The sequence below is a fragment of the Penicillium expansum genome (assembly GCF_000769745.1).
Source record: "Penicillium expansum strain MD-8 chromosome Unknown contig309, whole genome shotgun sequence".
Classification (NCBI taxonomy): Eukaryota; Fungi; Ascomycota; class Eurotiomycetes; order Eurotiales; family Aspergillaceae; genus Penicillium; species Penicillium expansum.
Window position 1 is genome coordinate 33,665 of NW_015971368.1, and position 26,766 is coordinate 60,430.

Genomic DNA, 26,766 nt, shown 5'->3' on the forward strand with positions numbered 1-26,766 from the left:
GAGCTTCATTGTCCATCTTAACCCCTGAACCCGACCTGAGCCATGTACTGGCCTCATGGAGTTCCCAGGGTCTACGCGGTCAATGGACCCGATATTGCCTATACCTCTTCCGACGAGGATCGCGAAATCTTGAATACTACTCCAACCAACGAGCGCAATACCTTCGATGACAATGCGGAAGCAAGAGAGGACGACGGTCAACATGAGTCCGCAGACACCCGGCCCCATGAGTCGCAAACCAACTCGCCCCCGGACACTGGCAAATCAGAATGGGGAGATGAAGCTATTAGGGACATCTGTGCTTCTAGATCTGGTCAGATATTCGCCACAATGTCAGAGTCATCAATTGCTCTTTGGCAGACTCGGGTATGTCGATAGCGACGTTATGGTTCACGAGGAATTCTGAGCTGGTGACTAACAATTCTGGCAGCCTACAGCAGTAGTTACAGCAATCTCTCGGTCTCAATTTTCGTTAAAAACATACGGTACAAATGTTTCACTCCTTATGCACCCAGATTCAACGATCCTGGTGGTACAGACCCTCAATGGGTACCTACTCACATACTCGGTGATATCGGATTCAACAACTCAAGTCTACCAGCAGCGATTTGATCACTCTACACACCCTCGTCGTCAACAATTAGCCAGGTTTTCAGCAGTTGAAGAGGCAAATGTGGTTGGAGACATCACGATCCGCTTCCGAATGGCCATCAAGATCGAGTCGGGAATCGTCAAGGCGCTGGCGCTAGACCAAGAGCTTGTTGTCGCCACCGTTAAACCACCGGCCATACAATGCATTAGGTGGACGGCCGAGGCGGGAGGAGCACAGACCACATCCGAGCTATTGAGTCGCATCCTAGGGATATCGAAGAAGGTCTCGATCGTGGACATGGTTTACGATCGTGCGATGAATCTCCTCATCTGGATCACCAGCAGTGGCCAGGCATATGCTGTGCAACGAGATTCGGGCTCACATAAGGATCCTGAAGCAGCCAAGAAACTCTTCCACGGACACTGCTTCCATAACCCGAAGGACGACACGGAAAAGGCTGTGAAAGTGACAGTAAATGCACGCTTCTCTTTGTTGACCGTGAGCTGTGCAAATGGTGATGTCTTGGTTTACACTGCAAAAGATTACATGGGCAACATTCCACTTTCACAAAAGCTCCATCTACCAGCATCGCCCACAACCACCGGCGCTTTGACTTTCATGAGCTATTCCCCAGATGGATATTGTCTCTTTGCTGGGTTCGAAAATGGCTGGGCAACATGGAGTGTCTTTGGGAAGCCCGGAGGAAACAGCTTTTCCGTGGACAGCGCGTTGGCCAGGGCCAATTCCGAGGATTGGTTGAATGGGGTGTCAGATGGGTGTTGGATTGGTGGCGGGTCCGACATAATTTTGTCTGGACTAAACGACCGTCGCGTGTGGGTTCTGGAGACAGCTCGCAGTGCTTTAACTGGTTGTTTTTCGCCTGCAAACTTGGCTAGAGGCCTGCTGCAGACTGGGACTGAGTTTATCCTCTACCGCGGTCACGATCTTCCAGATCTCATGACAATCTCGGGAAAGGATTCGTTGTGGCATCATGCCCAGTATCCTCCATCTTATCTTCATTCCCAGTGGCCGATTCGATCTTGCGTCGTGTCCCAGGATGGACGGTATGTTGCGATTGCAGGTCGGCGTGGCCTTGCACATTACAGTGTCAACAGCGGCCGGTGGAAGGTATTCGAGGATTCAAAAGCTGAAAACTCTTTTGCTGTGCGAGGAGGCATGTGTTGGTACGGTCACATACTGATCGCAGCAGTGGAGAGTGACGGGTCATACGAGGTACGATATTTCTCCCACGTGCGCTATTTAAATGCAGGACTGATTTCGATTGAAAGATTCGTCTCTATTCGCGCGAGGCTTCTCTCGGCAACAATTCGATTATGTTCATCGAATACCTCCCATCACCCGTTGTGTTCATTGGACCCTCTGGGGAAGATTCTCTCTTGGTTTATACATACGATAACATTCTGTACCATTATATCATTAATTCGACACAGCCTCAGATCACTCTTGTCCCTGTTGGACAAATCGCCTTCAATGGGATTGTTCGGGCACCCTCTCGCGTCCGATCGATCAGTTGGGTGTTGCCCGAGGAGCAGATGCGTGGGTTAGCCTTTTTATGCAGTTATCTGAGCACATCACTGACAACACCGCAGGAAATGGTGATCCATCTCAAGACGTGAAGGTCGCATCCGTAATTCTTCTCGTGGACGGCAATTTGGTATTGTTGCAGCCCACGGTCTCAGATGCAGGCGATCTCAAATACGACATGCGCATCATATCCCATGATGTCGAGTATTATATCTTAATGCGCGACCAGATTTCCTTCAACTTTTCCTCACAGGTTGATGAATCCCTACCCGCCAGCCCTTCGGTTGACATGGCACTGGAGCCACCTCACAGCAGTCTCTCGCTCAGGGATTCTCTTTGGATGTTTCGTGGTCAAAACTTGCTAGCTTGGAATGATATTCAAGATGTGTTGCGGGAGGACCTGGTGCCGGCACCACTCAACATCCCCCTGGACTTTTATCCATTGTCTGTGTTACTGAATAAAGGAATTGTGCTCGGCGTTGAATCGGAAATGATGCAACGACGTGATGTGACATTCACTGTCCTGAAATTCGCCATCCGAGTAAGTTGTTTTCTCTGTCAATAACGTTTCGTGCTAACCTGTGCGCCTCAGACACACCTTTTCTTACCGTATTTCCTCCAATATGGCCTGACCAATGTTGGAACACCTGCGGCTCTCGCTCTCTGCCGCCACTTTTCTCATCTGTCTTACTTCGCTCATGGATTGGAAATCCTACTCCACCACGTGCTGGACGACGAAGTTGATAATGAGAGTCGAGCAAATAAAAGTGAGGATCCACAAGCACGAGCAGAACCACTACTCCCAATCGTCATTGCTTTCCTCCAAGCCTCGCTCCCCCCCAGAGATTACCTTGAGATTGTTGTACAATGCACTCGAAAAACAGAGCTTCGATCATGGCGCACACTTTTCACCTACCTGCCTCCGCCCAAGGATCTATTTGAACAGGCCTTGAAGCTCGACTCCCTCAAAACTGCAGTTGGGTACCTCCTTGTGCTGCAAGCCTTCGAGGATGAGGAGCAAGGTCATAATGGCCGCATCGAAGAATACGTTGTTCGTTTGATTGCTCTCGCCTCCCAAAAAGGAGACTGGGAGCTGTGTGCCGAGCTGGCCCGCTTCCTTATTGCCCTGGATGCTTCAGGTGAGATGCTCCGGCGTGCAATTTCCCGAGTTGGTCTGCGATCCAACTCCCAGTCTTCCGTGAAAGGCACGTTTCCTGGATCGGCACCCCGATTTGGTCCTGCGGGTGTCCAGGGCCTTGGCTTGAACCTTCCAATCAGGTCGCCATCATGGGCGTCTCTTTCCCCAACATCGTCGCTTTCGCCCCTTCCAAGCCGGCAAGATGGTGATGTGTCAGATGAAAATTCATATCCAGCGGATGAGAAGATAGATAATTAAGCGGATTTTGTTGATAGTAAAAACAGTTAGATAATAATTTCACAGTAATCTCCCGGTTGCTAATGTTCTTTGGAACAGACATTCCAACTACAAATAGTAACCACAAAGAAGAGCGGCATTGTTCGTCACAATCCGTAGAGAAACAGCTGAAATCCATACCCTGTTGCTTAGCATCAACTTTCAAGATTGAGTTATCACCGTTGCATCTATGAACGTTAGGGTGATTGATCTGCGGGTTAATGTGAGCGTTTTTACTATCCCAATTGTACACTGACATTGTTGAATATTTCACTATTTTCCGGTTACATATAGTACCTAATTCGCACCCAGGAATACGTAATAGTATAAAGTGAAGCATACAAACAGGAATTCTCTCACAATCACCGTCCTTCCCATCATTCTTACCAATATCCCCATACCCCTTATTCGCAAACCTTAATAGTATCACTGTAGGTAGTTCCTGATTCGCACGGAACGGTATATGCAACTTGGTCGATACATTGAATGTATGACTTATTGGTCGTAGGATCGACGAAAACGCAGTCAATGCCGATGCTCGTGCTTCCTTCACAACCAAAGTCCTCCTCAGCCTCAATGCAGTCGAAATCGTCATCCAAAGTGCCGTTTGACGGAGGTTGGGACTCGGTGACCGCATCGTCCTCTGTCTCTTCACCACACGTGGAGTTCGCAGGCATGTCGCATTGTTTGCTTCTATCATTCCACTTCAGCCCGGCAGGACAAGGGTGAACAGTGGGTTTTCCAGTTTTTCCATCGGAATTGACTGTGCAATGGATAAAAGTGTTGCACTCGGGAGAATTGTGGTAAAGACAGTCTTTAGGGCCCCGGCATTGTGTTTCGATGATATCTTTCTCCGGACACACGAATTTTCTCGCGCACACTTGAGACATTATCCAGGGGGAGAGGATGGTGATGAGTAAGAGGTGCATCTTGTAGATGTGGAATATGGACCTTCTGAGGAGAAATGGAAAAATATCGATGGAATTTCGGAAATAGACGGAAAATATTTCAAGGAATAGTGGACTTTGGAGCATTTATGCTATCGGCGAAAGAAGAAAGGGAAGCACATTCTACATTTTTGACTCCAACTATTTAAGTTCACGATCTATAGTCTGAAATTTAGTAAGCAGATGAATGTATTGAAATTGGAGAGTTCTAAGGCTGCAACATCAGGTCTGAAGAACATCTTGCTATAAAGTAGGTGGAGCGATCGTCAACACTAGTGATTCGCCTAGTTGAGATCTACATCACCCCCTTACATGTCTCACAGATCGAGTCCTACAGATCGAGTCCTGCAGATCAGAGCCTATGAAGGTTAAGCAAATATTTCGGTAGATCTCAGTCTTTCGTGTGGTGGACAATCATAGTTGTGATTGAGAATACAAAGGAGCAGATATCATTTAACTGATTCTCATTTCCCTTACCGCAATCTCACACCATTGATACCGAGGCTTAACAGGAACCGATATACGGAGTACATTGTGTCCAGTTTCATCCAGTCTGCACATTGAGTTAAAATAAACTATTTCCACCACGCCATGATCCATACAAAAGATAACCCAAAATTTGACAATTTGGAACTTCATTAAGCCAAAGATTATCCGTTGACTCAATCAAAACTCTGAATTATGTTAAATCAGCCATTACTGGGCTTCTCAAATGAGGACAGTCACGTCCGTTGGCATCTGCCTGAGCTGCATGTCCTTGGCTCTGACGACAAATAGCAATCTCCACTTGATGAACAAGAGTCGCCTGGGCATTTATGTTGAGATTTAGTTGAGACGTGGCCATTCGTGTTTGACACCGGATAGTCACTATCAACGACTTGGCACTTGATGCTCTCCACGAGACCGCCAACATAGGCTATGGGGCCCCTATCTGATTTAGATGCCTCGAACATGGCAGAATGAGAGCGATCGAAAGCGACTATTTCAGTGTCGCATTTCTTATCACTGATTCGGACAATTGGTATCAAAAGTATTGTATTAGAACATGGCTGGCACCTACCTGTAAAGTGTACAGATGTTCTTCTTGCCTGATGCTGCCTCGCAGGGGATATATACAGACCCGACGTTGCGATTACTACCACAGATTAGTCCGGTTTGCCAAGATTAAGCCAGGTGGACTTACTACTGTCTGTCTAGCGCTTGACACGAGCCATCAAGCGGTAGTTCCTGATTGTGAGCAAAGAAGGATTGGTTCGTGTAGATACGGGGCTTTGTAGAAATATCAGTTTGACCAGAAGTCACTAATGGATGGAACACCAGAGCAAAGCCTATAACAATAGAGACTAGCATGATGGAAAATTGTGCTTGTGCAATCCGAGTAGATGGACAGTATTGATCCTGAAGTATATTGGTGAGTAAAAACGCACTTTATATACTATGCCACAAGACCAGGTTATAGTCCGGGTTGACGGCAGTCTTGCGTAAGGGTTACTCTGACTGAAATAATTCACCGGGGAGTAACGTGCAAGAGCCTAGGCACATCCAGAATTAACTGGTTAGTGTGGAATATGGATAGTTTTAAATCGCAAGGATTATCCTGATTGACAATTTCACGCTGTCTGGGTTTACTGGAGTCGATCGCAGCTCTCTATTTAAATATCCTGCTAGTTCTTCTTGAATATCTTATAATTTTCGAGGTCATCATTCTCCCTATTACCATTAAATATAGTGTGAATTTCAAAGCAGAAGGATGTAAGCTATGTAAAAATGAAAACAATAAGGACATAAAACCAAAGAAGCCACCATAAAGAAGATCGGGGAGTACAAAACTTTAACAAATCCGAAGAATCCGGACCAGAATAAACCTACTTCCTAGCGAAATAGCTCGCATCATTTTACAGCCCTTGACTTAACATGACTACCCCTGTTTAGGTTCATGCAACCAATACAACTCGTGGAAGGAAAACAAGAAGATGGTATTTTAAAGCTGTCGATATATATAGTCACGCTCGCTCTCGTCCTCAGCATTGGAGAATTGGAGAAAATATTTATAAAATCATATATTACCATTGCAAAAGACATTCTACCCGTGGAAATTGATCCACCGCATAATGTAGCCGGAATGACCTGAACGCTTCTATCAAACCATCAGTTTAGAAATGAACGAGAGTAACCGGGTTAAAGAACCATCCACAGACACAACACATGTGCATAAACCCCACACCCACCTATGTAGTAAGATCAAACAGTTAGCGACGCAGGGAGGGGCTCAATATCAAACCGTAGGTGTATCTGGCACATACGACCGAGAGTATGAACTCTAGCAATACGATGCGTACCTCTATCCCAGGCCGCTAGCACAAGACAGGCCGCTGCCTTCCCCAGCTTTGTACCCAGGATCTCTCGATAGTCCTGGGTACCATACTCCCATACCTGACTCTTAATTCGATTAGTCATGGGCCAATTCACGTTGTGTCTCGGGTACAGGATTTCCTGCACGTAGGGCAGAGTCTCCTCGTTCTGGACATTAGTAAAATAAAGATATTTGAGAGTATCGATGGGGTGGTCAAACTTATATTGAGCAACAGCGATGTTGGACCAATGGGGCCCCGTGTATCTGTAAAAACATTCGCCAACTAGAACTCCTTTTGTAAAGGAATGTTGATACTCGCTTTCCCTTTTGTAGCCATCCTTATCATACCCATGGAGGACGAGTCTTGTGAAGCGGTACCTTTTGTCATTTGGAAGTCCTAACTGTTCCAAATCCTCCACAATGGGTGTCGACGGGTAGACAAAATGATTCTCTGGACAAGTAAATCGATCCCTCTTATTGGGGTTGTTGAAAAGTTTGAACAATGTATCTTCTGATTTCCCACCTGGGCATCCTCCCAGAGTTGGGTCGGCTATCCATTCTTGGTATGCACTTCCAATTCGGTAATACTCGTCAACTTGTGCTTCCGACACCGGGGGTCTATCTTCACTTCCAGATCCAGTAGGCGTGGCGGGTATCTTTCCATCACTGGATAAACTGTTGTCGTCTGGAATGGGATATGGGGGAGGGGAATTTGGGGGTTCTGGGGATTCTGGGGATTTAGAGGTCAGACGCCGCCGAGTTGGGGAGCGAGAAGAACCCCTGTTATCGTCGTCGCTGAGCCTACGTTTGCGTGGCTCTGATGAGTTATTACTTGCCATTTATACTGCGACTCTTCGTTTGTGTTATGTTGTGTTGAAAAGAGAGTGAACCTTCGGTGTGGCTGATTGTGTGTTGTAATTTTGTATCTTGAATGAATACTTGGAATGAGCAAACAAGAAAACAAGAAACACTGTAGTTATATAGTCCTGGCAAACTGGCCTTCATAATGAGGAAGAAAGAAACAGGTCCTCGACAGAAATAGCATACCTAAGAGCCTCGAAAGCCCTGAAGATACAGGGGAGTGAAGCAATTTAGTACAAAGAGACTATAGATGCATGAGAAAGAGTACAAAATTACATCTACAAAGAGCTCGAGTCAAACAAAGCGAAACAAAAATTGCTTTGTTGGAACAGTACTATTCTAAGCCGCAGGTTGTATTAGCCTTCATGGGAAAGGCTACGCACAATAATGGCCATAGTCTACTAATACCTGAGGATCATTCAAAAATGCTAAGTTTAGAACAAGCACGCTCTAATTGGAGCTCGATACAATAAGAAGAAATTACGAAGGATTATAAACGTAGTGATGAGCTAGCTTAAGAGACAGGGGGAGATAAAGTAAAAGAGGTCTTATGCGAGCAATCAGACTAAGTACTAGACTTCACGCCAATATCTCACTGTCACATCCCGTGATATTAGGAGCGAAAAAGAACCACAAAATCCAGGTATCTACAGCTGTTCGCCGGGAGAAGTAATTCCTGCAGATCAACAGGCTGACAGAGATGTGCCAGTAATAACCCGCGAAGCAGCTAGCTGCTCCCGACGTGCCCGTATGGCGACTAAGTCCTCATTTAAGGCACGCATATTGACAGCCATCTGAGCAATACGGGCGAGGAGACCACACTCAACCAAAGCAAGCGCAGCTGGGCTTGCAGCAAAGAGCTCATCTGTGAGCGGAGAGTGATATATCTCACCAACACCACCCGCAACCCCCGCCAGAATAGCTTCTTTCACACTATCTTCATTTATCCCTTCAGCGACTTCGACCCTTGGGGACGAACATGTTATAGAACTCCCGCTTTGTGAACTGTCGGGTGTAAAACTAGCTGGGAATTGACTGGCTGGGCTGGAGGTGGGATCTTGTTGGTCATTGGTGACCCGAGAAGGAGGTTCGGCCTCGCTAATAACGTCGTATGTAGTGCTACCCTCTTGACTCAGGGGAATGTGGCTGGCAGCCGCGAGGGAGGGAGCCACCGGGGCAGATTTCACCGGCGTGTAACGCATCATGATCCTCAGTCAAGCAAGTATGGTTTTGCTAGCATTATGGAGACTGAAAAGTAATCACAGGTTCTTGGAAAGGACAGGGTTAAAACAGAAGAAGGGGTTGGCTGGATATGAGTCATGCTCATTAGGAGAGCAGAAAAAGGCTTTCTTCTTTAAATTGAAGTAGGAAGTGTTTGCTCCTGTGGAAAGAATGAAGGACAGTGTGGCTTGTTCCGTGGCAGCAAACGGAAAGGAAATGGCTATTGCTGGTGAGTATTTGTTCAGAGGAGTTCTCTGTATTTGTTGAGGCATTATCAGGCAAAGGATAAGCTGCTTCCGCTCAAGTAATAAACAAACCTTTGGTAAAAGTCTCATTTACCCTGACCCCGAAAGTTGCCCACTCGGGTAATCGTAAAGATTCATCCCCAGAGATCCGACTCATCAAGGGACCTGGGCAACCGTAAGTGAGAAAACATTAGTAAATCCAAAATGCGATGAAGAACATTCAATAGGGGTAGGTCGGAGGAAATCGATCAAACGATCTCACATACTTGACCACATGAATGTCTTTATGAGCCAACTTGTCCAGAGGTGCCCTTATACTCGTACCTTAGTTTCAAACATTGCAGCATATGTTGGTTTTCGCCGAAACCCGAATTTGTCTGAGGTTGCTATGTACAGAAACCACCTTTGTCCCTAAAGCAATCCTCAGTCCATATCTCACTTACCACCTGCCATGGACTTGCATCTCCTTTGGTGAGCTGTCCAGGTAATGTAATGTTCACGCTCATCCGCTAGTAAGACGGAAGGTGCAATGCCCGCAAACGTGTGAAGACATCCCGACCATGTGCACCTCCTTCACGCCCCATGCCAGTCGCCCTGATGTCGGTGAATCCGGCCCCAAGCTCACGACCAAGCCAGCAGCCCCCCCACACCAAGCCTGCATCCAGATGTTCTCCAAGTCGTTTCTGCCGGGATAGATCATCAGTCAAAACAACAGCCCCCATCACGTTGGGATTTTCGTTGCACAGCCTGACAACTTCCTCTTCCTTATCAAATGAAAAGACAGTCGCCACAGGTCCAAAGATCTCCTCCCGTCCCACAATGGTATCCTTGCTGACGTTGCTCAAGACCGTGGCATTGACCCAGAACCCTTCCTTCGAAATCTCCCTAGGGATCTTTCCAACTTCAAGCAAAGCATTTTCTTCACTAGCCTGTAAAAGGTAAGATCGAACCTTGTCGTAATGCTCCTGAGAAACAACCGGGCCGAGTTCCTTGTCCAACCGGCAATGGTGGAGGACATGCTTAGTGAGCCTGGCCAGAAACGTATTGTAAATCGATCGGTGGACGTGGATCTGAGAACCGGCCAGACGGAGTTGTCCACTGTTCTCAAACGCCGCAAAAACTGCCGCAGAAACCGCGTCGTCGATATTGACATCGGCAAAGACCAGAGTTGGACTAATTCCTTGGACCTCGAGAGACAAGTGCTTGTCAATTTCGGTGGCAGTGTCCTTTCGAATCTGAATTGCGGTTTGCTTTCCTCCAGTGAACGAAATTCCTCGCACGAGCGGCGATTTCACGAGGGTCGAGCCGGTGTTGGGTCCATCTCCGAAAATGATGTTCATAACGCCGGATGGTAGTTCGGCCTGTCGGAGCACTTCGCTCAGCACTATAATGGGGTTAGTGTATTTATGTAAGTCCAGAAAATTAGAAAATCACTCACAGAAGGCGGTCATGCTGGTCAATTCGCTCGGCTTGGCGACACCGGTACATCCAAAGGCGAGACAAGCGGCGATCTTGGAGGTCAAAATGTAAAGCGGCATGTTAGAGGAAGCGATAATAGCGAAAACTCCCACCGGGACGCGGTGTTCGTACGTCAGAGTCGATTCTTCTCGGCCTTTGTTGAGACGCACTGCGCTCTCATGGTGCAGAATGTATCCGGCGAAGTATCTGTCAGGTACAATTGTCAGGTTATTTCAAATGTGGAATGGGAATAGACAAACCGGAAGTGTTCAATAGCGTAGTCAACTTCAGCCTGCGCGCGCAGAAGAGGCTTGCCTTGGTCAATGCTTTCCCAGACCGCAAAGACCTCTTTCCATTGCTGCAGAATTGATGCAATTCGGAGCAGAGCCTCAGACCTCTTCTGAGGGGTGGTTTGAGACCATGCTTGAAGTGCCCGAGATGCGACATTGACTGCGTAGTCCACGACACTTGGGGAAGTGCGAGGCAACTTCAGAAGGATTTCACCTGAGCGAGGGGAAAGCGAATTGATCCAGTCCGATGTGTGCTCAGAATCAAGGAATTCATTTTCAATAAAGTTCTGAAGATGAAAGGTGGGATTGGATGGGTCTTTCAGGTACTCTATCGCGCGGGCTAGGGTATCCAGCTGCGAAACGATAGAAAGGACATCCATTTTGATTGGGGATGAAGAAAAAAAGACCACTGGCGGAGGGGGAAACGCGCGTTTTAAAACAAACAAAATACGATCGATTCCTCTTTAGGATGGACAGTCAAAAGAGATATCTCTTATCGATAGCCAATTCATATATCTCCCAATGTTTCCTCATACTTTCTGGACTTTACACTACAGATATAAGAAAAGCTTCAGCTTTTGCAAACGAGCCATTTTCTGGGGAATCTTTATGCATCCTCAGCATCACTATCGTCAAATGTCTAGGCCATACCTTTCCATCCACTACCTACATGTACGCGGCCGAGTACCTTTCCTACAAAGTACCATACCTTTCCATCCGCTACCTACACAGCTAAGTATCTCTCCTACAAAAGAATATACCTTTCCATTCGTTACCTACGCCTAGACTTCCGCATGACCCAGGACCCAACCCAGACCCAGTGACTGGGGCCCCAGAAAACACAGTTTAGGCATAAAAGGAGGTCTTGGCGGTCATAAACTAGCTAAATCAGCTGAATTATGTACACAATTAGCGTGTTTGTATAGTTTGTAATCCAGTTTGGGGCTCCAGACTGGGTTTTACTGGGTTTTGCGGAAGACTACCTACGCCTCTAAGTATCTCTCCTACAAAGTACCATACCTTTCTATCCGCCACCTACGCGGCCGAATACCTTTCCTACGAATCTTCGCTTTGTCCATGACAAAGCCAAGGAAAATCCAGACGGAACCTTGGAATACTATCGAGTTCTTTGATTACTTGGCTAATAGACTCTCAAAGAGTCCAGTGTGCTGCACAATGCCATTATCAAGTTTTCTTTGTTGCTTGTCGCTGCTATCTATGCTCACATCCCCTATATAACTCTGGTGGAGGTACCCAACTTTCTATTGAGATCTACACACTACCTCGATCCTACAATGGCTTCTAAGTATCCTCACTTTCAGCCGTACGGGCAAAAGCTAATCCGATGGATGGAGAATGTAAACGAGCCTGGATGCCCAGTTCAAATATCTGAACTCAACACAGAGACTCTGCCACGGCCTACGGACTGGCGTGTCAACCATTCCAGAGGATGGTTATCATCAGAACAGATTGCCTCTATTGTGGGTCTCGGTCTGCCAATCGGAGACTTGATTCCGAACGATCTATATCCCACAGAGTCGCCATGTCTACAACACTCAATCATCAAGACTATTGGTGGAACCGCAGCTTTGATCGGGACAATTGCACCAGGCGTGCTTTTTATCTATTCCATTAAAAGAAGACCCCTTCCTTCGAACGATCCGTACATGTCCCAACTTGCCAAGATGGCCTATGAAACGCACTTTCCATTGGATAGTCTGAAGTATGTGATTGTCAACGAGATACAGGAACACGCAACTGAAACATTTGTCATGGAACGAATCTACCCTTCCCGTGAGGGACTTAGCTATCCATCCGCGGAGCCTCAGACCTGGGACTATCCCTTACCAGAGTTTACCGCTATTATGGGTACGCCCATCGGTAAGGTTGTCGGATCATTCATTCTAGGTGCGTTTGGTCAGGGTGTCAAACGGATTGCACAAATTGTTACTTTCCAGGATGGTCTTGAACTTCACAAACTGCATGTTGGTTTTCATATCGAGGACGTTCAGATTTAGGTCGAAATGTTCCTTCGGGAGGATTTGACTTCGAGATGAAGACCATAGACAAATTTGCTAACTTGCTTTGCTATAGAGATGGATCGGACAGACTAGTTTTTATTAAATTTTATGTCACAAGTACCTCCAGATCTTAAACCTGAACAGCCCCTGAGTCTTCTAGTAGTTTGTTGAATTTGTTGTAACGTATACTTCCCTAAGCAGGATTGTGTCTGTAGAATGATAATCTCCTTTTTCTTGTTAGATCAGATGATAATATCACCATATAAACGTATGTCACATCGCCCTTAGGTGACTCCTGGGCCATGGTAGGGAAATTGGAAAGGGCTGACCGAGAGGGGGCAGGATGCAAGTGTGATTGCGGAGATATGACCCAATTGGCAATCGAGAACGAAGCTCCTTGACTAATAATTGACATTGGGCAGACATGCAACTTCAACATACACGAAAGTAAGATAATGTGAAAGTAAGATGATGTGACTAGAGATTAGCATTACATCTCAACGTGAAATAAATGCCACTGTTATATTTGGACTTCCACAAGAGATGTCATCCCCTACATCCATTCCTCTCGACCGGGTCTTCTCACACTAGCATCTGTCTGGATGCCCAGACCGTCATCTAAATGCCCTTTGACCAGTTGCAAGTACTCTGTCATACTTTCTTCTGAGTGGAAGGTTTCATTGTATGCCAGCGATAGGTTGAGACGACCTCGGAAGATGTAAATTTCGATCACGACGTTGGCGGAAAGGATATCCAATGACAACCAAAAGTCGACACAGTGCGCTAGAGAACCTCCGATTGCTTTATCCTCAGTCCATTCCTGAATATAGGACTGAATATTTCCCATATAACTCATCTGTGCCTCTGCTCGAATTCGCTTTCCCTTCGGGAGCGGCGCTGCGAAAGCCCTAGGAAGATCTGAGCCCCAAAGGTGGCCGCACTTCAGACCAAATTTATCTTTTCTTCCTTCTAGCAATACTTCGTTTGCATCTGTTACAAGATCATGAAAATCGTCATGAAGCGTGTAGGTCAATGGTACTCCCACGACGAGCGGACTGACAATATTCTCTCCGGAACCAATCGTAGGGTCAATGTACTTCCGAGCACTGTAAAGCACTTGAATAGCATGACGCGTGGCAAGATCTTCGCCACCACCATGCACGCGGGTTGAGAGGGAAATCGCTCCCTGCAGAACGGCGGCTAGAGACACACCGTGCTTCTGCGCTTCGGATTGAAGACTTTTGGTACTAGTCGCATCAAATACCAGCCACTGAGTACGAGAGAAGCGTGGTGGGGACGTCTCGTTCCGCGTGTTGAGGTATATTTTGTGCTTGGGGTCAATGAAATCTTCCATCAGTTTGTCCCACTTCTGCCTGTCTTCCGCAGAGCATGGCGGGGTCTGGCATGTCAAAGACATCGGAGGTGACAAATTGTGTGCTTCGTGTCCAAATGCGACCGGTATTTGATCAACGTCCGACAAGAGCGGAAGCTGTACAACGTAGGATATGATATGTTGTAGAGTCTTCATGATTCCAAACCCATCCAAGTGCGTATGCGGACCTTGGATCATCAGCTCTTGGGTATTGGGCAGGACATGAAGAGTCACCCTAGATGCTGGGACGAGTTTATCTTCAGATATCAATTGTCTTGCGGTTGAGGGCTGGAGGTGGACATGAAAGGTTTCTTTTAGCCACCCTTCGAGCTCGGCTTTGTCTGCTGTCTTGTAACTCCATTTGTCCTCCACAATTGTTGCCGCTAATCCTGGAAAGTCGAAACGCGTCCTGATCCATGCTTTTTGAATATCGGCGACAAAATTTGGGCGCGAGCATTCAAGCTTGACACCCGCATTTACATACCAGTCTCCTTTATTCACAACTGGCGATCTGGTATGAGAAGCCGAGACGTAAAATCTTTCCGTGCTATCAATGTCTCTCTGATGAGTTCCGGGGGATGTCTCTTGCCAGTGTAGTGAAGATGACATTTTAGCACTCTGGGGTGATTATTTTCCCAATTGGAGTTTTATTGTTTTTATGTGGTCGTGGAAGCAGAATACCCCTTTGCTTAGGGCATATCTTTCTGAACTAATAAGAAACCTTGTTCACTTTGTTTTTCTTTTCTTTTTCAAAAACAAGCAAAAACAAGCAAAAACATTCAAAAACATTCAAAAATAAGCAAGAATAAGCAAGAATAAGCACTAGTGCTAGCGCTGATCTACGACGGATGATCGTCAGAGCTGCATAATTAGTCTCACCGATGAATTCTTGGAATCGCGGGTGTCCTGCTCAACCCCTTTCGTGGGACCTTGGTAAGATTTTTGAAACAATATGCTAAGTCACTGTACGTAAGATCTTGAGATGGGAAGAACTGCACCCTCTACATGATATGGAGATAGACTTGTAACAACTTAAGCCAGCTAGTTCTCCCTAGGCCGGAAAATCGACGGGTGTGGGGTCTAGTCAGAAATATATTGCCCACAAAAGTACCTGGGTGTCCACACGCTATGTCGTTATATTACTCAAGCTGTCAACCTAAACCAAATAATTATCCAGAAGCTCAAATTTTTGTTTCTTTCTTTCTGCTTTCTTTCTGCCAGTTTATATATTGCATCAATGTAAAGATTAAAAGAAATTCGAATTCTAACTGCAGAGGCAATATAGTGGATGGGAACCAATGGGAGCCTTTCTATCATTCAAATGGGCATAATGTATTCTGGCTGTATATCTAAATACATATTCAACGCTTTAACTTTGTCCGCCGATGTTCATAATTCCTAACCCGATCGTTCTGGAGGGGCTGCGTATTATTCTTACCTACCATTGCCCGGTAGGATTGAAACTACAGCGAGGAAATTTGCTTCACTGTTGGCAACATGTACTTTGAAGAAAAGAAAGGTTAGTGACAGTGTGCAAGGATATCCGGAACTAGTCACGACTTACTAAAAGAGCAGTCCAGAGTGTCCATAGTTTCCACGATGCCCGGTCTCCCTTGAAGGTTCTGTCGGTATAAAGACGCCAGATTATGTATGCTCCCAGTGGAACGGTTAGGATATATCCCTCAAATTTTGTCTGCCAAAACCACGGGCAAACGATAGACCACACAGCAATTGGGATCGCAATAGTACCACGAGCCGCAATATCACCCAAAACAATGGGAGCTGTCCTTCTTCCACGGCTTCGATCACCATTCTGATCTTTCATGTCCTGAGAATGCATGGTTGTAAAGATGACTGAGCTGATGATCGCCGTCCACATAACACCCTGCTCATTGATTGTCGAGTTCGCTCCACCTGCTATTTTGAGCGAGGATGCGTTGTACAAGCCGAAAGCGAAGCCAATGATGAGGTTTCTGAGAATGAAGTCTGTAATTTGTTTTAATTCATGTTAGAAGATGCCTGAAAAAGGAAGTTCACCAACTAACTCACCTTCATCACCACCCCCTAGATCATTGTACATCCAAGTCAGACTGAACAAAAGTGACGTTTCAACCCAGGGACCGAGCAAATAGTTGACTGTAAACACAATCGGCAAAGAACCAAGAAGAAGTCGACGCACATTAAGCGGCGTCATCCGGCCCGAGGGCAGAGGACGATGAGGCTTGTTTAAACGGTCCTCTTCAACGGACTCGGGTAGGCGTTGGTTTGCCAGGTCGAAGATCAACAAATTGCTCCAATTGAAAAGTATCACCATCGGGACTCGAGAAAGCACAGTGAGAGGATCGTCGGCATTCTTTAGAAGGAGTGGACCAGCCAGAGCTCCAAATATCCCAAAAGCACTGTTAGGACCAACAAATGTGGAAAAGTCGCTTTCCGTAAAGAGCCACAAGTTCCACATGAAATTTCGGACTGTTCGAATCACGGAAAGGTTATTCTAAAAGCAAGTTAGCCTTCAGATGATACAAATCCATGGACTTTCACTTGCCTTCGGTGGCTGCGGAATTTTAGTGTTCAATTCCTTTGATTCACCTTCAACCTCATAAATTGTGGCCGGGTAGGTGCAGGTGCTGGCCTGCCTGAGCAATGGAGCAGTTGAAAGGGGACGCATTGTTGAACTGGAATTTCCTTGCGCAATAGAATTGGTCCTACTACACAGTCAACTGATTTGACACTTCTAGGGCATTCGAATTTGCCGCCGAGATATCCATTATAGCTTCCAGCAATATGAGGCTGAGTAAGTGAGGCTCTGTGCTACCCATACAGGGAATTGTAAGCCCTAAACTAGAAGTAGAGTTGTTGTCAGCACAAGAATGATTATGTTTCCAACTGTATGGTCTACGGTGCTTATTCCAAGAAAGCAATGCCTTCCAAGGCTTCCAGTGGCGCCTTGACAGCTGGTCATGGTATTTTTGGAGTATATCAACATAAAGGAAGTTCATGATTATCTTACCAGGTAGACTTAATACAACACCCATTTTGATACCTAGAAATTAAAAGCGCCCAAGTATATTTATATTTGATGCACTCAGGCATACAGGCAGCAATGTGTCAGCAAGGCTTTGATTGCTTGCCTGCAGTTAGTCAGTCCTACCTTTGTCCCCATGGAGCTACATAGAGAACTCTATGGCAGTAGCTAGATCATAATCTGTATTGAATTACGTTGATTACATTCTTGCTTGATCTGTATAGACGTAGCTGAACAGATCCATGATATTCATATAATGATTCATTCGCAATTGTATAATGGGTCAAATTTGTTTAACTATATATATAGCAACACACTCTATGCTGTGGGTGTAGATATTCAGAAGTAAATTGGCTTTTCCCGTTCACGTATCAACACCTGCACGCCAGGATCGGCAAACAAAAACTCGTCAATATTGAGGCACTTTGGCCGCGTCTGACCTTCTTTAAATTTAAAATCATAGCGCAGCAAAAGGGTGGAAAATAGCAGCTTGAGCTCATTTGACGCAAAGAAGCGACCTGGGCAGGAGAACTTCCCGTGTCCGAAATGGAAGAACTGGTTGCTTGTCATGGCAAACTGGTGCTTGTTTGCATTTTCCGGAGATTCTTGCCGCATGCGCCAGTAACGAAGAGGATCAAAACTGGCCGCGTTGGATACAATTCCCGGGTCACTTGTCGTAGCATGTGAAGCCATACAGATATGGGTTCCTCGGGGTAGGTACTTCCCATCATGGAGTGTTATTCCTTTGGAGTCCTCGACACTGCGATGGAATCCAACTATTTGAAGCTGCTGTTAGCAATGTTGGCTGGAGGTAGAAGCTCCATAAGAGACGGCGGAAGCAACTTACGTAGACTAGGCGGATTTAACCTCTGCGACTCTTTAAAGAAGCTGTCCATCTTCTTAAGCTTACTCAGAGATGTTTTGTCCCATCCGGAGAGGTCATTGACAACATCCGTAAGAATCTCCTCTCTGAGAACATCAAAGTACTCTGGGTGTGCACAGAGATCAAACAGAGTGTTAGCAGCTTGCCCTGCTGTAGTGTGTACAGCGGCCAAACTCATGACTAACTGCCGATGAGCGAGATCTTGAGCTGTTCCTTGCTTGCTGCCGGGCTTTGCAAGATCCATCATTCCCTGCAGCAAATCTACTGGCTTCTTATACGACGGGTTTTGTGCTTCTTCCTTCCGTCGATGCGCAATCTCTGGGCCGAGGATGGTATGCGAATCTCGAATCGTCCGCTCTACTGTCCACGATGAAGGCAGGAAATACGTTGCAAGGCCATGAAAGACTGGTGGAATGGCACGCAGTATCATAGTGGTCATCGCGACGTTGGAAGTAAAGTCAGTGACCGTTTTGACCCACCTCTCATCACGAGAAATATTCTTCCCTACAAACGCCCGATTTGAGACGCGGGCGACTAGGTTGGCGAAGAAAGGATGGACATTGATCGACGTCCAGTCTGATAGCCACGTTAGGCTTCATTGTGTCCACTTGGTGCGGTCTGTTTAATCTGCGAGGCGGACTTGGAAACTCACCTTTACAATCCGGGACTTCGATGCTTAGTGCGTGATCGAGCTCTTCCTTCATTGGATGCATAAGCAACGCAATTTGAGGAGTAATCTTTGTCTGCGCCAATGGAATTAATATTTGTACTATTCTCAATTCATTCCTTTTCTTTAACTCACTTGTATCGCTTGGGATGCTATCCCGCTTTCCAGCAGAATTTCGGTACCACCATATTTTCCAGAGTTGTTCTAAACCAATGATTGAAGGCCTTAGTATAACCTTTGGGCTAGAAAGAAAGGATGTGTACTAACTCGAACCAACGTGATCATCGAGCTAAGGCGATCGCCTGGTAAGTTGCGCAACTCATCTATGTATTTATTTGGGAGTACTAAAATGTCACGATCGGTCCGTGAGAGCTTGAACATGACATCTTTCCACTTCATTATCGTCTATCGTTAGCGCGGTAGCCCTTTTATAATGGGAGTATCTCGGCGTACTTGCCTTGATGTACCCTTCGTCAACAATCTGCCGAGCACCCTTGGTAAACTGGAAGCGAGCCCAGGCGCCAGGGACAAAATTCGAAGAATACCCCGCGTATGGGGCTTTGACTCCCATGAAAGTGGGCATGTAGCTCCACACAGCGAGAAATAAGGCAAGTATTGTGAAGACATTTTGCAGAGTGAAAAGAGTCGGCCATCCTTCGCGAAGGCTTAGGAATGCTTTCAAGGTGATATCAAAGTATTCTAGAGCGATGAAAAATGTTGTGCTGTTCACCATAGTGAAGAGATAGAATAGTACGATGGAGAACTACTGTTCCAAAATGATTATTGACTCCGAAGATTAAATGTTTTGGTATGGTATTTCTTTACGGTGAATGAAGGAACTCCACTTATGCTACTAAGTCAACCTTCAAGAAGGATACTTTAATAGTAAGCACTAAAATTGGAATTACCTGAAGAATGTAGGGGCTCCACTGATAAAACTGTGGGAGTATTCACCACTGCACTTAGTCTAATACACACCTCGTTTCCTAACGATTCGCATCAGGATATATTTTAGTGGCTCTTATTAGTCTAGAGGTTGTTATGGAATTCAAGGTGGCCATGGCGATATACCAATTTTACTCTATTCTTTAATAATAGGGAGCAAAATAGCAGAAACTAGGCAATGTGTCAGCTACATCAGCTGAATTGTCAGCTAACGACATGTTTAATCAGCACTATCCAAGCTTTCCAAGTTCGGCGATGATCTCCCTTCTACAAGCGGGGTACAGAATATAGAACAGGCCAGCCTAAATTTCATGATATATGGACCAGTAACAGTTCTTTCTGAGCAGAGTAGAACTTTACGCCATCAGCTCTAATACCCCGATTCCCTCTGCTTCCAGTTCACGAGAAGCTCTTTGGAGAGAGAACATGATGGCTATTTCCCCAGTCATAGCCACTATGGCTTGTGTGGCTGGCGTATTCTCCCATATCGCCTTTTTTCGCATTGGGGAGCATCACCTTTACGGCATGCGCTACGCCCTCACTACCGTTGGAAGTTTAATTTTTTCTATATTTCTACAGACTCAACTCTCGAATAGATTGATTTCTGGGTCTGCTATCTGGTCATGCTCGCTTGCTGGGTGCTACCTCTCTGGCATTTACGCAAGCTTGATTGTCTATCGGTGTATATTTCACCCGCTTTGCAATTTCCCTGGTCCTCTGGGATGTCGAATCTCTAGTGCTTGGTTTGCAACATATTTAATAAAACAGGATGCATTCCGTCAACTGGAAAAACTTCATGACAGATATGGGCCTTTCCTACGAATCGGTTCGAATGATGTGTCAGTGGCTCATCCCAAAGCTGTGCAAGCCATCTATGGCCCTGGCTCGAAATGTCGGAAGGCAGCCTGGTATGACTTGACACAACCCATGGTCTCGCTGCAGAGCACTCGTGACAAACCTCTACACGACCAGAGGCGTCGCATTTGGAGCGGGGCCTTTGGTGATAGGAATCTGCGGGACTACGAGAAGCGCATGGTCCAGTATCGTGCTCTCCTAGTGAAAGCAATCGACAAGTCTGAGAATCAGCCAATTGACATGGCAAAGTGGTTCAATCTTTACACATTTGACGTGATGGGTGATCTCGCTTTTGGTGCTTCATTCAACATGCTCGAGACGAGCAAAGAACATGAAGCAATCGGGCTACTCAACTCAGGATTGACCCCTTTGGCATACATGCTTCCTATGTGGTTCTTCCGTTTTATGACGGCAATTCCTGGAATGGCGAGGGACTGGTGGAGATTCAGGAGCTACTCTACTTCGCAGATGGAGAAACGTATTAAAGTGAGGCAAATTAGCATGCACATCTGGAGACTTCATTCTCTAACATTTGACGAAAGATGAAGCCAAATACGCCAGATATCATGAGCTCTCTCCTAAAACATTCAGGCGATCAAACTCCTACTGGACTTGATCGTACCTTGCTTGAGGGGGACTCACAGCTCATCGTTGTTGCAGGAAGGTGGGTGACACGGTTCCACTGCACAATATCCATAATCTGATGAAGGAGAGTCTAGTGACACCACCTCGGCTACATTGACACATATCTTCCGATTTTTGGTCGAGCAACCGCAGCATCTCAATATATTGCGTTCTGAGGTCGAGAATTTGCCCCGTACAGAGCTTGGGGACTACCAGCCCCCTGATTTGTCAGAACTGAAGCATCTGAACGGTGTTATCAACGAATCGCTCAGGCTCTACCCCCCGGTTCCATCGGCACTTTATCGCCTAACCCCACCAGAAGGCCTAACTATAGACGGGACATTTATTCCCGGGAATACAAATGTGTATTCTCCGCAATACGTCCTCGGTCGGAGTACAAAAAATACATTCTGTCATTCTCAGCTTATTTTGCTAACGTCTAGTCTTCAACAGATCCCGAATGTTACAGCAAACCCGACGAATTCATTCCGGAGAGATGGTATTCGCGTCCGGATTTGATGCAAGACGCGTCAGGCTTTGCGCCATTTTCTGCAGGGCCTTACGGCTGCATTGGGCGACCCTTGGCATTGTTGAATATCCGGGCAACAGTTGCGCGCATTGTTGTTGACTATGATGTTCGGTTGGCCCCTGGTATGAGCTTGGATCAGTTTGATCAGAGATTGACTGAGCACTTCACTCTCGCACCTGCACCATTGAGCTTATGTTTCAATAAACTTTAGTTAGAGAGTTGAAGATAATTTGAATTGATTTCATAAGATCGTCCACTTGAGTGTGTTGAAGAGCTGCAAAAAACCATTAACTGGCGGAAAGAGAACTTACATTGACTCCATTATTGTAGAAGTTTCGTGTGACGTTATATATCTGCATAGGATAATGCTGATTTCTCATCTCGTTTTCATTTTTCTCTCATTCTCTCTTCCTTCACCTCCTCTTTGTTCACCGAAGAGGAATCCTACATGAACATAAACTCGTATTCTTTCTCGGCACAGTGAAAAGCATTTAACTGGGCGGAAACAAGCAATAAGCAGGATTGGCCTCCCCTGTTGGGTCTACATCTGACTGCATCAAGGGGTAGGTATATCCCACCAGCAGGCATGCGCTCGCATAATCCCAAACCAATGGACTACAAGTTTCGAATTAACTCCAACCGTTGGCCCTTTTGGGAGGTGGGCTCCATAGTACTTTTATTCATTACCGTATAATCAGACTAGAATATCACCCGCCTATTGGGTTGTTTCCCGCACTTTGGTGTGTTACATTGCAGGTACGTCCATGAAGGGCACTGGATGAACATCCCGTGAGTGAACGCCTTATCTAGGAATCACATTTTTGTTATGGAATTTAACCATAACCAAGGTAAGATGCATATTATTAGTTGAGTAAACCAGTAAGCCGCATGGTTAGCCTCAATGCATGGGTTGCCTCGGTGTGTGAGGTCTACGTATGCCTTTCATTCATCTACCGCTAGAAGCCCTGAGTGTTGGATAACGCACTAAGCCAATGAATAAACTCAGGACGAAATGCCACGTGCACGAGTATATGGTCTCGAATCTTATGAAAACCTCCCAATCGACCATCCCCAGCGACGGAAAATTCAAAATCGTAATGCTCAGCGGATTTATCGAAGTTAGTTTTATATCTCAGTTGAGATTTACCACCAAATTCAAACTAGACTGACACCATGTAGGGAAAAGAGCGAGCAACAACATACAAGAGCACAAAACAACTAAAAAACGCGACAGTAGCTCCGAGAATACTTCCTTAGCTCTTCCGGAACTTACGCAGTCGGATAATATGGATATAAATCCATTGCAACAATCAGGGCAAACAATCTCCCCATACAAGATGGCAACCGGCACATCTCGAGCGGAGAACGAGTTCAGTCCTCTCATCTCCCATCTTCAGGGCTTAGTGGATCCCTCGGATCTGAACAGCCACCCGATTTCAACGTCAAGTCGGGATTCACCACCAGTCACCACAGAAGGGGATGTTTTCTCCTTCCACCAGTGTATAGGGTGGCATGCTACACCACCAAACAGAGAGAATGTCGAAAGCGTACAGCAGTTCGTTGCAAACCAGCCAGTTCTAGCGACCCCCAAGCACTTTGTGCCAGAGAACAATTTTCAAAACCAGTCGGGCACCAACCACTCTGCTCGTGGACGCCCACGGCTAGATATCCTTAACTCTCAGTGCCCACCCAAAAGTGGCATGACACCTGCCGGAAGCACGCCAGGAATGTCGGTATCCGAGAGAAACCTACCAAATCAACAGTCTCACCTATCAAGACCCCCCTCATTACACCCATCGGAAGGATACATGCAAGACCGCACCGGCGGCGCCTCGCCCCCCAATAGAAGCACACCCCAGCGCCAATTTTCGAACGCCACATATTCACACCGATTTATGGATACGCAAGGAAATCCCAACTACCGGACTCCCACATACATGAATCTCCATGAGGCTGCGGATCCACCACGTCTCCGGACACAGTCATCAAACGGGTCTTCGAGGGATGGGACAGTCGACTCTGGGACTACAACGCCTCTGACCGAGCCAGAGCTCCCTTGGCGCCATCTCATTCATACTTGCTGCGAGGTCGGACACGTGGGCGTGGTTGAGGAGTTGATCGAGGCGGGGCTAGACATTAACAAACGGGATTCTGCGGGGAACACCCCCATACATGTGGCTGCTGATTTTGGCCATGAGGAAGTAATGACATATTTGCTGAGTAAGGGATGTGATCTGAATGCCGTGAATAATGGTGGCTGGACGGCTGCTCACCTGGCTTCTGTAAAGGGTCATAGAGGCTGTCTACGCATTTTGTTGAAGGCTAATGCTTCCCCATGGGCGAGATTAAGCATATCGGAGTGAATATGTGCGCTACAAAGAGTTGGATATTTGGTTAGAACAGATAGATACTTCTTTTTTTTTTAAAAAAAGAACCCTTAGATAGTTTTTGCTAAGACTAGATGATGACTGACAGTTCAGAATAGATAAACCGTGGATGTTCTCATATTCTCCTTGCAGTGAATCAATTTTAGCCCAACCCAATGGAACAAACTAAGCTACAAAGAAACAGAATTAAGGCCCCCTAGTGATCTACGGTCATCCATGCATGCATATCTCTACCGAAATGGTCATAATTCCTAGCACCCATTTATCAGCATGTAGGCAACCAACCTCGGCATACTAAAGTAAGCAGTGCAGCTTGTTTCAATGTGCGAGAATGGTGCTGACAGGGTCCTAGTCTTAAATTATGTTTGGAATCCCGATTTTTCATAGGTCTGGGCATTCCTGAGTACTACCGAGATTGCGAAAGGCAACAAGGATTTTTATCCACACGCATTCTGGATTTTCCATTGTACTACAATTTCCAGTGAACCACCAACCCCCCTTGCTCTCATGGCTGTCATTGCAGTAGCGGGCGGCAACGGCAGTATGAGAGATTTCAGAGTTGTTTGAAGTTTTGATAGCTCATTCTTTTGGTAGACGTTGCGCCTCACATCATTGACGCACTAATCTCACGGAACCGCCACAGAATAGTGGTGCTTTCTCGAAAGGTCTGCCTGTGGCGATGTTGAGATCTTCACATACGGATTCTTATACTGACACATGTTTTGACAGCCCCCACCAGAATCACTCACACTGGGCCTTTCCGAACACAAGCAAGTTGACTACCACGATTTAGACGGCTTGTGCGCCGCTCTCAAGGGTGTCAATGTTGTTCTATCCTTCATTTTACCATTCGGTGACAAGGATAATCTCGCTCAAAAGACATTGATTGACGCATGCATCAAAGTTGGTGTTCGGAGGTTTGCACCATCAGAATGGGCAGTGTACGCTGATATCTCCATTCTTTTATTTAATACCCCTTTTCGGTTAAGTGGCTGACATATACTCCAGTACCTCCAGTACCTCTAATCCGTTCTATGAATCGCGTTCTCAAGTCCGAAAATACCTTGAGTCAGTTAACACTCCCGCACTACAGCTGGAATATACCTGTTTCCAGCCCGGCCTTTTTCTGGACTACTTCACCTACCCGATGCAATCCACAAAACATCTCAAAATCACACAGCATTATACCGACTTTGAGACACGGCAGGCAATTTTGGTTGACGATGGGGAACAACCAGTGACTTTCACTCTGATTGATGACTTGGCTCAAGTTGTTGCCGAGGCTATCGATTACGAAGGTGTCTGGCCTCCAAATGGAGGAGTTGCTGGGTGGCAAACAACCTCGGCGGAGCTTGTACGTATTGGAGAGAGCCTTCGTGGGAAATTTATCATCCACCGCATAAGCAAGGCCGATCTCGATGCTGGAAATTTTACATCGCCCTGGTGTCCGATTCTTGCGCATCCTTCTATTCCGAAGGACCAGCTAGAGTTAATGAGTCGCAAGATTAATCTAGAGGCTTTGAAGGGCATTTCAAGGGCCGAATGGGTCATGACAGAAGATTGGAATTCGCTTCTCCCTGCATTTTCCTTTACCAATCCACGTGAATTTTTGGAAGAGTGGTGGAAAGGCAGGATCTGACATTATACATCCTGGTGAGGAGAGAACCGTGCGAATAGTAATCAATGCTTGATGTGGACTTCTACACTCTTGTAGGTGCATGTTGATAAGCGCTAGCAGATATACTCCGACATAATATTGCTTCCGCACTATGATAACTTAGACTCTTTCCATTCACTTAGTCCTCATAATACTCTAATCTGTACTCTTTCTCCCAAAAATTAACTTAATCTCTCTTGCAGTCAATCTGAATAGGTGAACATTTTGTGCTCTATGCTCTTCAGAATCGCTAATTAACCTCTACATAAAAGCTTTCGTGCAACGAAATCAAACGCAATGACCATTACGACTCCCGACCGACAGACTCTACTAGATACGGCCACTTCCTTCTCCAAAAGCTACGACGAGTGGACAGTGGAAGGTGCCCTCCGAGTTCGAACTTCAGATTGTATGCACCAGCTTCATCCGGCGTCGATGAACCGACCTTGCATGTCCAACCAGGACCTTGCAGCATACCTTGCAAGTGTCAACAGGCTCTTTCAGAACTATCGAGTTCATGTTGCCGACAGCGAGACAGTTGTCGATGTGGAGAAGAGGACTGTTGTTCTGCACGCCCACGGCACGGCTGACACAATTTTGGGACCGTTCAAGAACGAGTACATTTTTATCTTGAAGATGGATGAAACTGGGGGAAAGATCCAGAGGATCGATGAGTTTGTTGATAGCTTGGCTGTTTTGGGGCTAGTGCCACGTATAAAGGAAGAGTGGGCGAAGAACTCCAGTTGATATGCGTGTGTCTATAGTAGAAAATATGGCATTTTAGATGTTGTTCTTTCTATATCCAGTGTTCCCTTCAATATAAATTAATGTGGTTTGATCATTCTACTTGCACATCGTGGACTAAAATGATGTAT

General features: G+C 46.2%; 11 protein-coding genes across 11 annotated transcripts; 5 read left to right on the forward strand and 6 right to left on the reverse strand.

The window, feature by feature from the left end:
- Positions 1–42: 42 nt before the first annotated feature.
- Positions 43–3,533, forward strand: PEX2_090190 (RIC1 family protein; the record flags this gene model as incomplete). Its single annotated transcript, XM_016746289.1, has 5 exons — positions 43–366; positions 431–1,825; positions 1,882–2,149; positions 2,203–2,678; positions 2,730–3,533. The coding sequence occupies 5 exons, from the start codon at positions 43–45 to the stop codon at positions 3,531–3,533; spliced, it is 3,267 nt and encodes a 1,088-aa protein (XP_016597078.1).
- A 422-nt stretch (positions 3,534–3,955) lies between these two features.
- PEX2_090200 (carbohydrate-binding module family 14 protein) lies at positions 3,956–4,480 on the reverse strand (the record flags this gene model as incomplete). The annotated part of the gene is made up of 1 exon (XM_016746290.1): positions 3,956–4,480. One exon carries the CDS (start codon positions 4,478–4,480, stop codon positions 3,956–3,958), a length of 525 nt encoding a protein of 174 aa, XP_016597079.1.
- Positions 4,481–8,395: 3,915 nt separating this feature from the next.
- Positions 8,396–8,917, reverse strand: PEX2_090210 (uncharacterized protein; the record flags this gene model as incomplete). Its single annotated transcript, XM_016746291.1, has 1 exon — positions 8,396–8,917. One exon carries the CDS (start codon positions 8,915–8,917, stop codon positions 8,396–8,398), a length of 522 nt encoding a protein of 173 aa, XP_016597080.1.
- A 770-nt stretch (positions 8,918–9,687) lies between these two features.
- PEX2_090220 (Aldehyde dehydrogenase, N-terminal) lies at positions 9,688–11,306 on the reverse strand (the record flags this gene model as incomplete). Its single annotated transcript, XM_016746292.1, has 3 exons — positions 9,688–10,562; positions 10,617–10,843; positions 10,897–11,306. 3 exons carry the CDS (start codon positions 11,304–11,306, stop codon positions 9,688–9,690), a joined length of 1,512 nt encoding a protein of 503 aa, XP_016597081.1.
- A 915-nt stretch (positions 11,307–12,221) lies between these two features.
- PEX2_090230 (uncharacterized protein) lies at positions 12,222–12,944 on the forward strand (the record flags this gene model as incomplete). The annotated part of the gene is made up of 1 exon (XM_016746293.1): positions 12,222–12,944. One exon carries the CDS (start codon positions 12,222–12,224, stop codon positions 12,942–12,944), a length of 723 nt encoding a protein of 240 aa, XP_016597082.1.
- Positions 12,945–13,500: 556 nt separating this feature from the next.
- PEX2_090240 (uncharacterized protein) lies at positions 13,501–14,928 on the reverse strand (the record flags this gene model as incomplete). The annotated part of the gene is made up of 1 exon (XM_016746294.1): positions 13,501–14,928. One exon carries the CDS (start codon positions 14,926–14,928, stop codon positions 13,501–13,503), a length of 1,428 nt encoding a protein of 475 aa, XP_016597083.1.
- An 854-nt stretch (positions 14,929–15,782) lies between these two features.
- PEX2_090250 (UbiA family prenyltransferase) lies at positions 15,783–16,987 on the reverse strand (the record flags this gene model as incomplete). Its single annotated transcript, XM_016746295.1, has 4 exons — positions 15,783–15,821; positions 15,884–16,305; positions 16,369–16,788; positions 16,843–16,987. The coding sequence occupies 4 exons, from the start codon at positions 16,985–16,987 to the stop codon at positions 15,783–15,785; spliced, it is 1,026 nt and encodes a 341-aa protein (XP_016597084.1).
- Positions 16,988–17,683: 696 nt separating this feature from the next.
- Positions 17,684–19,627, reverse strand: PEX2_090260 (cytochrome P450; the record flags this gene model as incomplete). Its single annotated transcript, XM_016746296.1, has 6 exons — positions 17,684–18,120; positions 18,192–18,803; positions 18,880–18,970; positions 19,030–19,098; positions 19,162–19,280; positions 19,348–19,627. The coding sequence occupies 6 exons, from the start codon at positions 19,625–19,627 to the stop codon at positions 17,684–17,686; spliced, it is 1,608 nt and encodes a 535-aa protein (XP_016597085.1).
- A 1,139-nt stretch (positions 19,628–20,766) lies between these two features.
- On the forward strand, positions 20,767–22,058 carry PEX2_090270 (cytochrome P450; the record flags this gene model as incomplete). Its single annotated transcript, XM_016746297.1, has 4 exons — positions 20,767–21,180; positions 21,237–21,358; positions 21,414–21,712; positions 21,772–22,058. 4 exons carry the CDS (start codon positions 20,767–20,769, stop codon positions 22,056–22,058), a joined length of 1,122 nt encoding a protein of 373 aa, XP_016597086.1.
- A 1,126-nt stretch (positions 22,059–23,184) lies between these two features.
- On the forward strand, positions 23,185–25,873 carry PEX2_090280 (uncharacterized protein; the record flags this gene model as incomplete). Its single annotated transcript, XM_016746298.1, has 5 exons — positions 23,185–24,129; positions 24,622–24,775; positions 24,829–24,899; positions 24,964–25,175; positions 25,243–25,873. 5 exons carry the CDS (start codon positions 23,185–23,187, stop codon positions 25,871–25,873), a joined length of 2,013 nt encoding a protein of 670 aa, XP_016597087.1.
- A 315-nt stretch (positions 25,874–26,188) lies between these two features.
- On the forward strand, positions 26,189–26,638 carry PEX2_090290 (nuclear transport factor 2 family protein; the record flags this gene model as incomplete). The annotated part of the gene is made up of 1 exon (XM_016746299.1): positions 26,189–26,638. One exon carries the CDS (start codon positions 26,189–26,191, stop codon positions 26,636–26,638), a length of 450 nt encoding a protein of 149 aa, XP_016597088.1.
- Positions 26,639–26,766: the final 128 nt, after the last annotated feature.